Genomic DNA, 13,727 nt, shown 5'->3' on the forward strand with positions numbered 1-13,727 from the left:
TGTTTGTAAATGGGGAGGGGAAGAGGGGGTGAAGGGAGGGCAGGGACAAGGGGAAAAATGAGAATCAAGACCTATTATGTAAAGGTACAGAATCCCAATGATGAATGTAATTGTATTGTATACCTAGATTGTACCAATAACCTCAATAAAAAGAAAAAAAAAAAAGAAATGTCATATAACCAAGCCATTTGACTTCTTCGTCTATACCTACAGGAATTTACAATAGTTATATAAACAGATACTTGTACACATTTGTTTACTGTACCAATAGCCAAGAGGTGGAAGAACCCAAATGTCTATTAACAAATGAATATGCAAACAAAACGCAGTACATACATATAAATGATTATTTTGCTTTAAAAATGAAAGAAATATGACATATACATGGAAGAACTCTGAAGCCGCTATGAAAACAGCAATAAACCAGTCACAATAAAAAGACATATACCATGATTCAATTCATATAAGAGCATTCTATGTTGTCAGATTCAGAGAAACAAGAAGGCAAGTTGCCAGGGCCTGAAGGAAGGATAATTGTTTAATCAGTATAAGTTTCAGCATGATAAAATGGAACATGTTTTTGGCTTGAACTAGGAACGCTATTTGAAAGAGAAAAGTCTAACCAGATGAGAAAACAAAGCAAGAATAAATAATAAGAAAAATAAAAACAAAAGAAGTGGAGGAGCCCAGCAGCATATGGCGGTCCGGAGGAGGTCAGAGATCTCAACTTGAGCCTTGCAATCAGAAATCAGACCAACCTTCAGGGGACATCTGCTGGCTCACTGAGACTTATGTCTCTACACTCCTGCAAACACTGTCTATTGTGCCAGCAGAGGCATACCCTGAAGTAGGCCCTTTATTTTTATTTTCAAACTAATGTTTTTCTCTTCTCTTTCATCATTTCTAAAATTCTTATCTTTTTCTTTTTTCTCAATTTTTCCCTTTTTTCCTCTTTTACTTTTCTTCTGCCCCCCCCAACGGTCTCCATTTCTCTCCCTTTCTGTTCCTTTTCCTGTACTCACTCAAATTTCTTTTTTCTTTCTTTTTCATTTCTTCTCTTTTTCCTTTTCAGTTCTCCCTCCTGACATTATGAAAATGAGAATGTTTCAGAATAATTAGAAAACCAAAACCTAAAGACCAACTACATCTGGAAGATCGAAGTATTAACCCAGGAATTAAACCAATGTGAGTATTAACAACAAAAATAAATATGAGAAGACATTTAAACAAGGAACAAACACAAACAGCAATCTCACCAAAGGTAAATTTTTAGGGAAACGAAGTGGAAAAGTCTAACAGTCAACCATCTGGACAACCTGAACTGATAGCACAGGAAGTAATAAAACAGATGAGTGAGGAAGGCTGTAGAAAAATTCAAAACAAAATAATTTCCCAGATAACTACAGAGAGTGAGCAGAATGAAAGATATGATTACAGACTCTAGAACAGAAACAAATTAAAAAAAAAATAGATGAGCTCAGGACCATGATGGAGACCATGAATGTCCAGCATTGGAAAGAAATGAAAACCCTGAAGGCCCAACATAGGAAAGAAATGTAATGCATGAAACATATTCAAATAGATATCCAGGAAATTAAAACTCTATAGAAAACATTTGCAGCAGAATGAACAAATGTGAAGATAAGAATTTCACATATAGAAGATAGGATTGTGGGGCTGGGGATTTAGCTCAGTGGTTCCATTGCCTGCCTTGCAAGTGCAAGGTCCTTAGATCAATCCCTGGTACCAAAAAAAAAAAAAAAAAAAAAAAAAAAAAAAAAGATAGGATTGTGGTCAGTGACCATAAAAAGAGAAATATCTTAAAAACAGTAAGGGATCATGAGAAATAGACACAACTCTTAGATGATGCAAAAGAAAAATAACATGACTGACAGGAGTCCATAAAAAAGCAGGAGAAAGTAAAAATGACATTTAAAACTGTTCACAGAATGACAGAAAACTTCCAAAACAGAGGGGAAGAATTTGACATACAGATAAGTGAGGCACACAAGACTCCAACTAGCCATGATCAAAAAAAATCTACACCTGGACATATATAATCAAGATCCCGGAAATCCAAAAGAACAAAAAACTACAAGCAGTTAAGAGAAAAGAAAGATATCAAACGCAAAACAAAGGCCATTAGAATCACAACACACTTTTGAACAAACACCCTTTCAAGGAGAGCCTGGAGTGAAGTATTTCAAGCCCTAAAAAAAACAACCTCCAACCTAGACAGATGTATCCTGCAAAACTATCTTTCAAAATTGATGGGGAAATAAGATACTTCATGACAAAAAAACACCTGAGAAACAACATAAATACCAAACCAACACTCCAAACAATTCTAAACAATATCCTAGAAAAAGACAATAAAGGTCACAACACCATATGGCCAAACAGAGCAAATACACCATGCAAGACAAGATATTAGAGGGAGAAGGGGAAAAATAAAAAATAAAAGAGCCAACAACAGGAAAATAACATGACAATGAAAAGTCAATACATATCAGTTGTAACCATCAATTATAATGGCCTCACCTCTCCAATCAAAAGGAATGAACTGCCAAAATGGATTAAGAAGTAAAATCTAACAATACGCTATACACAAAAAACCTATTTAATTAACAAAGAAATTCACAGACCGAAAGTAAAACAATGGAAAACAATTCTCCATGTGACAGGAAGGCGGGGGTAGCTATCTTATTTGCAGTCAAAGTAGATTTCAAACCAAAACTAATTAAGAGAGACAAAAATAAGGGCACTACATCCTTGTAAAATGAGCAATCCAAAAGGAAGAGATGACAATCATAAAAATATTGTGCCAAATACAAATGCTCCCAACTATACAAAACAAATAATGAATATGAAAACATAATAAGAACTAATACAATTGTAGTGGGGACCTCAATACCCCACAGTCACAAATAGAGAGATAATCCAAAGGAAAAATCAACGATGAAACAACAGAACTGGGCCGGGCTTGGTGGCACATGCCTATAATCCCAGCACTCGGGAAGCTGAAGAAGGAGGATCACTGTGAGTTCGAGACCAGCCTGGGCTACATAGTGAGTTCCAGGTCAGTCTCAAATACATAGTGAGACCCTGTCTCAAAAAATACAAAACAAAAAAACAAGCAAAATAACAGAACTGAACCAAGCCATTCAACAAATGGACTTAACAGACATCTACAGAGTGTTCTACCCCACAAGATCAGGATATATTCTTTTCGACTGCACACAGCTCAGTCTCCAAAACAGACCACATCCTAGCTCATAAAACATGTTTAAGTAAATGCAAAGGAATTAAAAATTATACCCTGTATATTATCAGACCATAGAGCAATTAAACTGGAGAACAATAGCATAAGAAACCACAAGAACTTCACAAAAACATGGAAATTGAGTAACACCCTGCTGAACAACCAATGGGTCACAGAGGAAATTAAAGAAATTAGAAAATTTCTACAATTAAATGATAATTCCAATACAACATCCAGGAATCAATGAGACACAATGAAATCAGTTCTACAAGAGATATTCATAGAAGTAAATGTCCATATAGGGAAAAAGAGCAACTCAAATAAACACCCTAATGCTGAACCTAAAGCTCCTAGAAAAAGAAGAGCAAGACAAACTGAAAGCATGCACATGGGAAAAAATTATACAGATCATAGCAGAAACTAATGCAATGGAGAATAAGACAATGATATAAAAAAAATCAACATATTGAACAGTTGGTTTTTTGAAACAATAAATAAAATTGATAAACCCTTAGCCAACCTTATAAAAAAAAGGAAAGACAAGGCTCAAATTCATGCAATTAGGAAGAAAAATGGTGAAGTCACAATAGATCCAGCAGAAATCCAGAGAATCAATACCTACTTTAAAAACCTGTACTATAATAAAATGAAAATTACAGAGGAAACAGATTACTAGATATATATGAATTACCAAAGTTGAATGAAGAAGTTATAAAAAGTCTAAACACCCAATTACATTCAGTGAAATTGAAAACATAATTAAAACATTGCCAACAAGAATGTGTGGAAAATGCTTTTTCTGTTAGTAGAATGCAAAAATTTCCCTAAGGCCCATAATAAAATTCTTTCATCAACAATAAAAAATATAAATTTAAAAAAAACAAAACAAAACATTGCCAACAAAGAAAAGCCCAGGTCCTGATGGCTTCACTGCTAGATTCTACAAGACATTTACAGAAGAACTATTGCAATTACTCTTTAAACTTTTCAATGTATATGAAAGGGAAGTGTTATTTCCAAATTCATTGGTGCCAGGGAAAGACCCAATCAAAAATATACTATAGGCTAATTGCCCTAATGAACACAGATGCAAAAATCCTCAATAAGATACTGGCAAACAAAATACACAGGGTCTTCAAAAATATCATACACTCTGACCAAGCTGGATTTATCCCAGGGATGCAAGGATGGTTTGACATATGTAAATCAATAAATGTAATACACTATATTAACCAAGTCAAGGATAAAAAAACATATGATCATCTCAATAGATGCCGAAAAAGCATTTGACAAAATTCAACACCCATTCATGATAAAAATGCTACAGAAAATTAGAATAGATGGCTTTTATCTCAACCTGATAAAGGCTATCTATGAAAAACCAACATCCAATATCATATTAAATGGTCAAAAACCAAAAACGTTCACACTAAAATGAGAAACAACACAAGGATGTCCACTATCACCACACCTATTCAATATGGTTCTGGAAACAGCCACAGCAATTAGACAAGAGAAAGAAATAAAAGGAATAAAGATAGGACAAGAAGAAGTTAAAATTTCATTATTTGCTTATGATATGACACTACATAGAAGACCCAAAAAACTACCAAAAGACTTCTAGACTTAATTGACATAGCTGGATACAAGGTCAACACTCAAAAATCAACAGCCTTCTTGTATACAAATATCAGACTCACAGAGTGAAATTAAGGAAACAATTCCTTTCACAATAGCATCCAAAAGAAAAAAGAAATACGTAGGAATCAGTCTAATGAAGATAGAAGAACTTTACACTGAAAACCAAAGCACCTGAAAAAAAGATCAAAGAGGATATAAGAAAAAGGAAAGACAATCCCTTACTCCTGTGTAGGAGTGAAAATGGCCATATTTCAAAAACTGCTATACAGATTCAATACAATAACTCTTGAAATCCCTACAGTATATTTTACAGAACTAGTGAAAACTATCCAAAAACTCATTAGAACCAGAAGAGACCTAGAATAGCAACAGGCTTTCTAGGCAACAGAGACATGGCAGAGGGTATAACAATCCCCAACTTAAAACTATACTACAAAGCCACTGTATTAAAAACAGCATGGTACTGGCAAAGAAACAGACTGGAGGATCAGTGGAATAGATGAATAGATGAACCAACAACTCCAGACATACTCAGCTACCTCATCTTTCACAAAGGAGCCAACCATCCTCACTGGAGGAAAGATAGCCTTTTTAATGAATGGTGTTAGAAAAACTGGGTTTCAACTCTAGTTAAAACTAGACCCCGGGCCAGATATTTAGCTCAGTGGTGCTGTCGCCTGTCTTGAAAGAACAAAGTCCTGAGTTCAATCCCCAGTACCAAAAAAAAAAACTAGACCTCTATCGTTCACCATGCACTACACTACAACCCAACTGGATTAAAGATCTAAATATCAAAGCAGAAACACTAAACTTGCTCAAAAATAAGTTAGGTAGAACTCTTGAAGACATTGGCATAGGAAAAGACTTTATGAACAAATCTTCAGCAGCATGGAAATTTGCACAAAGAATCAACAACTGGGATTTTATCCTATTAAAAAGTTTCTGCAGTGCAAGAGAAACCACCAATAGAGCTAAGAGACAACCTACAATGCGGAAAAAAATTTTTACCAGCTGTTACTGAGACAAAGGACTACTATCCAGAATATATAAAGAACTAAAAAAAATCAGATCCCCCAAGTATAAAGACCTGATTCAAAATTGCTCAGACAAACAAGTAAAAGCAGAAAATAAATATATGAAAAAATGTTTAACGTCCCTGGTCATTTGAGAGATGCAGATGAAAACACTGAGATTCCACCTCAACTAAGAAAAAATGGCTGCTATCAAGAAAACACCAAAAAAAAAAAAAATGTTGGAGGGGCTGTGGAGAGTTAAAGAAACCCTTCTCCATTGTTGCTGGAAGTGCAGACTGTTGAAACCACTGTGGAAACCAATACAGAGATACCTCAAACAACTAGGATTAGAGGTTCCATTTGACCCAGCTATCCCTCTCCTATATATCTTTCCAAAATAATTAAAAGAATCATACCACAGTGATATAGGTGCACCCATGTTTTTAGCGGCATAGTTTGTAATAAGTAAAATTTGGAAACAGCCCAACTGCCCATCAGGTGGGGACTGGATAAAGAAAATGTGGTTGTTTTATAAAATGGAGGAGTACTACTCAGGCATAAAGAATGAAAAACAAGCTGCCTGTAATCCAGCACTAGGGAGGCTAAGGCAGGAGGATCACTGTGAGTTCAAGACCAGCCTGCACTACATAGTGAGTTCCAGGTAGGTCTCAACTACATAGTGAGACCCTGTCTCAAAAAAAAAAAAGAATGAGAAACAGAGTCATTCACAGAAAAATGGATGCATACTGAGGCCATATTCAAGTGGAATAAATAAGACACACGTGTAAATATCAAATAGTTTCTCTGGTGTAAAAAACCAAAAGTGTAAATAAGATCCAAATTGTATAACTCATAATGGGAAATAGGAAGAAAAGAGCCAAAGGTGTAGGAGAAGTGGGAAGAGTAGGGGAAAGGAAATAAGGGAAAAGAAAAAATATGAGAAAAGGAACAAATGGAAACAAAGTCTTTGGAAATAGGGGAGGGTGAAAAAAATAGGGGAGAGAGGAGAGGGTGAAGGGAGGGCAGGGGTATGGGGAAAAAAATGAGAACCAAGCTCTGTCATGTAAAAGGTACAAGATCCCCATGATGAATGTAACTCTACCATATACTTAAAAAGTACCAATAAACTCAATAAAAAAAAATACCTAGAAATTTCACAACTATTTACGAAGAACTTGAGATCTAGGTTTCAGATTAAATCTACTATTATTATGAATCGTTAGCTCCAGGCCAGCATAAAGCCTAAAAAGTACAGATTATAATTTGACAGTTTCAAAGAATCCTTACAATAGTGCTATTTTTCCTAGGAGCATGAATGTATACTGATATCATTTGAATTCTGTGGCAATAGAACATCATAAGGTTTTTCTACACAAAGTATCTTCAATAACAGCATTTTCATTTGTGTCAATATTTTATGTTCACAAAGAACTATTATATGAGAATTTAAAGACCAAAAAACAATTTGGCAAAGCCAAAAAAGCATTCAAAATTACTTCACTTTTTACAGGAACTGTCAGGAAAATGAAGTTCAAGGTTAAATGCAATGCAAGCCAGTACATAAAATTCAGTCTGTATTGAACTTACTGCTGGGCATTTAAATACAAATAAGACATTACACAGTACCTTTATCTTAAGGAACTTATAATTTAGAAGAAACAGAAATAAAACCTATACTGTAATATAATTAATGTATATCCATTTCTAATATCTCTATACATTAAATTTAGTAAATGAATAATGACACTGAGGGGAAAAAAATTTTTTTGGTACTGAGGTTTGAAGCAAGGGACCTGCAGTATGTTAATCAAGCATTCTAGCACTATACTACATCCTCCAATTCCCACCTCACCCCCTCTTTTTTTTTTGAGACAAGATTTTACTAAGTTACCCAAGCCACCCTCAAATTTGCAATTTTCCTGTCTCAGCTTTCCAAGTAGGTAGGATGAAAGGTATGTGCCACCAGGCCTGGCAAATTTTCACTTTCAGGGAAGACAAATTTAGAAAAATATTAAAGTTAAAATTATTACTGACAATTTAACAAGTAGAACATAAGTGAAACAAAATTGTTTCCAAAGAGAAAATTTCAGAAGTTCACAAGAAACAGAGCTGAAAAAGATAATATTTATCATAAACCTTTAAGAAAACAACTATAAATAATTAATGTATTGAACTCACAAACCAAATATAAACCAGAAGTTACTATTGCATAGTTGGGGGGGGGGTTAAACCAATAAATTTTTCACTGAGATAAAAACTATTCTACAGGCTGAAATCAGAAAATAAAGAGAAGCTTCAGGAATTCAAGCAAATTAAAGATTAAAATTTTAGTAGGATCCTTAGAGTGGTGGCACTCACCTTTAATTCTAGCCAATTACGAAACGGGGGCAGGAGAATTACAAGTTCTAGGCCAGTTTGGGTAACTTAGCAAGACCCTTTCTCAAAACAAAAAATAAGTAACAGGCTGGAATGTAGCTCAATGTAAGACACGGTTCAATAACCAGTACTTCCAAAAAGAAAAAAATCCAGTAGATTTTTTAACTGACCATCCCCTAGCTTTTTCTACAGATTGTTATTTCCAGGCTATACAGGATCCTCTCCTTACTTAAAACAAAGGCAACTTCAGATTTGCATTTCTCTTAAAAGCACACTAAACAAAATTAGCTCATGGAATTCCATTATCTCAAACCGTTTTTGTGAGGAATGCATTCAGCCAACAAGTATTTACTGAGCACTATGTGCCAGGCACAATTCCAGAATGTGAATATAAACACAGTGAATAAGGCTGGATGGATAGATGGATGGAAGATGGAAGAAGAGACAGAACAGAGAAAAGGGAGGAAGAGGATACCAAGGAAATGGATTTCAATTATACCAGACAACTGAACTGGGATACTTATATGAATGAAATAGCCACATTTTCATTCTGTGCCTGCATTCATTTTTCCAAAACTCAAAAATGTTAACCAGTACTTTTGAAACTCATTATTAGCCATGAGTATTGGTTCAAATAGCCATTCCAGACACCAGGAGAGAAAAGTCATACCAGCCATCAGAGCGCAATTTATCACACATTTAGCAGTCAACATATGTGTGGAAAAAGAACAGGGGGGAGCGCATGTGTCATGAGAATAAATACTTATTTTGAGTAAAGTTATCACTGAACATACCTTTCAGATAGAAAACAGCTCTTGTGAGGATTTAGATTTTGACAAGATTCTAGGCTGCCATCAGATGATGAAGAAAGTTGCTCTGATTGCAAGTTGTCTGTGTCATTCAAACTGGCCTCAGTTACAGGTGGGGTCTTTATATATTTTCTTCCTAACTCCGTTCCCAGGACATTCGTCAATATAACTCTGGGGATCCTGTCACACAGAATAACAAACACTGTACTATACTGGAGTTTTCAATAAAAAATGTATTCTAGGAAACTGAATTTTCAAACATGTCATCTTAGCATAAGTCAGTCATCAGAACTATAGCACCCTAAAAATCAACACACGAATACTCAAAATTTTGGATAAACACCATCTTTTTAAATTTGTTTCTAGTGCACTTCTCACAAATTACAGCATTCCATTATGTTTTTAATTGTACTAATGGATGCTATTATTAAGTGCTTATAATTTTAACCATTTTTTCTCAAAAAGGCTTTTTCTTTTCCAATCTTTACTAAAAACACAAATTTTTACAAACCTATTCAAGAAATCTTTGTTCTTCTCATTTAACAGAAAGGTCCTTGATAAGTAATTAAAGAAATGACAGATGCTAAATCTAACAAGAAACAACATTATTCAGATTGTACCTATGGAAAAGGCAGAGATTTCATAAACGAAACAGCAGATATACTGGTGACAATGTACATGCTAATATTATAATAGTACCAAGGAAATAGTCAATAAATTAAATGTTTAAAAAATTAAAGCATATTTTTAAAACTACAAACTTTCTGGTGTCAGTGCTATCTCTATCAAGTGCATTATAGTATATAAAGGCTGGTGTCTTTGGATTTCTATTTTGAACAAATGATACACAATAATGATATCCTTAAGACTATTATACACAAATCCTATGATCTACAAGACCACCAGATTGGGGAGACTACTTATGATCTTTAATTGATTGGCCCAAATCACACTGTGATTTTTTAAACTCATTACTATATATTTTTTGTCTTTGTTTTTACAGCCCTGGGGATATCATCCAGGGCTTTATACATACTAGGGAAGTGCTCTGCCACCCAGCTACATCCCCAGCCCTATATTTTTTAAGAGTGAATGTTTCACTATGTTGCCCCACCTGGTCCACACTATTGGGTTCAACAGAACCTCCTGCCTCAGCCTCCTTTCTACAGATGCCTCAAGAAATCCTTGGGAATATCCACTTCCAGCAAGACCAACATTTTAAAAATGCTACAATGATTAAATAATACATATGATCTAAAAACAAAGGCAAACAGTAAATATAGCTCCCTGAACTTCAAAATTTGTGAAGAAGATAAAAAGTGTACCCTTTGTGAGGAAGGCATAGAGATATTTTCTTCCTCTCTGCATGATTTAAACTGAAAGGATCCTATTTAATATTGTCTGCTTTGTGTATGTGATGCCTGATAAAATGCTCCTAAAAATTCTAGATTTGAAAAGTAGGGATTATGGTGCATGCTTATAATCCCAGCATTCAGAAGGCTAAGTAATGATAAGAGAGAATCTCAAATTCATGGCCAGCCTGAGATACAAACCCGGTTCAAGGACAGCTGAGACTACATAGTGAGATCCTATCTCAAAATGACAATAAGGAGCAGTAAGAAGTTCAAGATTCCTTTCACCTGACCTCAAACTATGTACTACTATGAAATGAATCACTAAAGCAAACTCAGCTATGGTTGAAAGAAAATTCGACTTAGGATCATTTTCTCCAAAAAAATATTTAATGTAATTAAATTTACTTTTCAAAATTTTTATTATTAATACATGCTTACAATACATAATGATTATGTTCATTATGGGGAGTTGGTACATGCATATCACACATCTTAATTATTTTAGTTCCTTTTCTCTTCCCCTCCCTCCATCATTTATTTCCCTTTTTTTTTTGAGACAGGGTCTCGCTATGCAGTTTATTTACTTTTAAAAGATGAAAGAATCTGATATACTAAATTGATAACTCAATTTAAGATTTGATAACTTTTCTATAATCCTCTATTATTAATGAAGTCTAATATTTTTCTCATTTCTTTAAAAATCAAAACACCTGGGCCAGGGATTTACCTCAGCAGTTCCATTCCCTGCCTTGCAAAGGCAAGGACCCAAGTTCAATCCCTGGTACAAAAAAAAACAAAAAAAACTAATATTTAAGTAAAGAGAAAACTGTGGGCATATAAGACACATCAAAGAAATGTCAAGCATCATTTAGCATCCTTTTATGCATATTTAAATAACATAACAAATATGTTTTCAAATGTTGGGTTTCTAAAATAAGTTTTTTCTCTACAATAGAAGAATTAGAATCAACAGACTAGCCCTGTACAAAATGTTGAAAAAAATAATTTAACTGAAAAAGTAGTTCAAATATCAGCAAGAAAAGGGGACCTTTTCAAAATAATTCTCTTCTGAGTAATAAATGATCACACCATTTTGAACATTCTTATTTTGCCGCTACATTTTGAAGAAAGATAAAGCAAAGTGGGAGGGGAGACAGTGCTTAAATGTTGTGATTATGCTCTCCAATCTTGATCAAAATACCATCTTTTTAAAAATATGTGTAACTGAACAGTTTGCAATGACTATTTACAACTCACAGCCATAGCTCCAACACCTTCCATCATCTATGGACAACATATCCAATTTGGGCACCTTAAAGAAACAAACAGCTTTGTGTAACAACCTTGCAGATAACAAATGTATAGAGTGATAAATTCATAAACCTAAACTGCCTTTTGGAGTACTACTGTATAAATTAGTACTGCCATCAATGTTCAGCACTAAGCAGTATTTTTTAAAATTATAAATTTTCACAAAGAATTGAAGTAAATAAAAGTACGTACTTTATCTCTCATACTATCTCACTCTAAAAGGACTGAAGGAAACAAAGTTGTCATCTCATAGAGTCCAACCAATTCATCTTCCTAAGTATGAAATAATACCAGTAAATAATATGAATAAGTATTTAAATTTGTTTACTAATATTATGATATCATACTTCAAAACATCATAAACATACTAATCTAAAGTAGAAACAAGTTTTGAAATGCAGATAGATGTAAAAAAAAAAAGTATGCTGGACTGAAAAGTAGGGCCACTTTTTATGCCTCTACATGGTTATTCTTTCAAATTGTATGTTCCTTCCCCACATAGGAGGAAAGTAAGAATTATATATAAATAATTTAATAAATGGAAGAAAACTTATTAAAACTAATAGAGCTATTAATATACAACTTAACTTCAAGAGCATATCTTTAAGGTAATGAAATTTTAGCTGCTAATAAAATTGCAATATAATAAAAATACTAACTTGGTTTCACTTTGCTGAAATTCTATATTAATACCTTTCTAAAATTGTGCTTTGTGGCAATATCAGAGTTCTCATAAATCTGCTCTTGTCTCAGATGTATAATTCAAAATACACCTTTAAATCAACATCTTAAGCTCTGTAGAGAAAAAACATTTAATATTTAATAATTTCTTAAATTCATAGATTTTCTAAATTTGCTCTTTTCCTTTTATTAGGCGAAGTCTTAAGTAAATGAATTATCACTTAAGTAGAATATTACTAGCTTTAAAATTTTAGGACTATTATAGTGTTCAAAGTTTTACCATCAGAATATTTGGAATATGGAATTCTTTTAAAATTTTAAAAACATACAAACTAAGAAAAAAATGAATAAAATATATTGAGACCATTTAGAGAAATTCCAAATACCAGGAAGTAATTCTTTCCCCCACCAACATCAGGGATCGAACTCAGGACCTTGGGCTTGCGAGGCAGGCACGACATCACTGAGCTAAATCCCTGGCCCTGGAAGTAACTCTTCTTAAAGGAATACTGTTATATTGAATCCATATTTCTCTAAAATTTCTGGTACAGGACTGGGGATTTAGCACAGTGGTTCCACCGCCTGCCTCACAAGGACCCAAATTCGATCCCCAGTACCAAAAAAAAATTATTTTCTGGTACAAATTGATGAACACAAGAGAAAATTTATCTTCTCAAAAGTTTTATATCTGTGTGTAAGAGGATCATTCTTGCCTGATGACCAAGATTTATAAATATCTAGAAATTTTCTCCCAGGAAAGCATGTATACCACAAATGGAGCTAAGACCCACAGGAACGTATGTTATAGCTTCCTTTCAAAAAATCAAAGGCATTCAAAGAATACCTTAACTAATCCCATTATTTTCTAAACATATATATACAATCCATATACTGCTAGTTTGATTTTTTTTTTCCTTTTTTCTTTTGGAGACAGGGTCTCACTATATAGCTCAGGCAAGGCTCAAACTCATGGCAATCCTTCTGCCTCAATTTCCAAGTGCTGGGATAAAAGGAGGGCACCACAACACCTAGCATTTCAAACATTATGGCTGGGCGTGGTGGCACACGCCTGTAATCCCAGCACTTGGGAGGCTGACACAGGAGGATCCCTATGAGTTTGAGACCAGCCTGCACTACATAGTGAGTTCCACGTCAGACTCAACTGCAAAGTGAGACCCTGTCTCAAAAAACCAAAAAAAAAAAAAATTTATTTACCCTTTAGTAAGACTAATTTAAACCCTATGTTTTCTGTTTTTCTCCTAGTATCATCCAGAAACCA

General features: G+C 34.1%; 1 protein-coding gene across 7 annotated transcripts in view; it reads right to left on the minus strand.

Moving 5' to 3' along the window:
* Positions 1-13,727, minus strand: part of Senp7 (SUMO specific peptidase 7) — a 163,832-nt gene that overhangs the window by 72,450 nt on the left and 77,655 nt on the right. For 6 of the 7 annotated variants that reach the window (XM_033768182.1, XM_010614766.3, XM_010614749.3 and 3 more), the window contains one exon: positions 9,087-9,281. The exons of the other annotated variant lie outside the window; for it this stretch is intronic. In XM_033768182.1, coding sequence (XP_033624073.1) covers positions 9,087-9,281 — 195 coding nt within the window. The remainder of the gene's footprint in view (positions 1-9,086; positions 9,282-13,727) is intronic. 7 annotated transcript variants of the gene reach the window in all.

This window comes from Fukomys damarensis, unplaced genomic scaffold (assembly GCF_012274545.1).
Source record: "Fukomys damarensis isolate Sample0158 unplaced genomic scaffold, DMR_v1.0_HiC HiC_scaffold_24, whole genome shotgun sequence".
In the NCBI taxonomy this organism is placed as follows: Eukaryota; Metazoa; Chordata; class Mammalia; order Rodentia; family Bathyergidae; genus Fukomys; species Fukomys damarensis.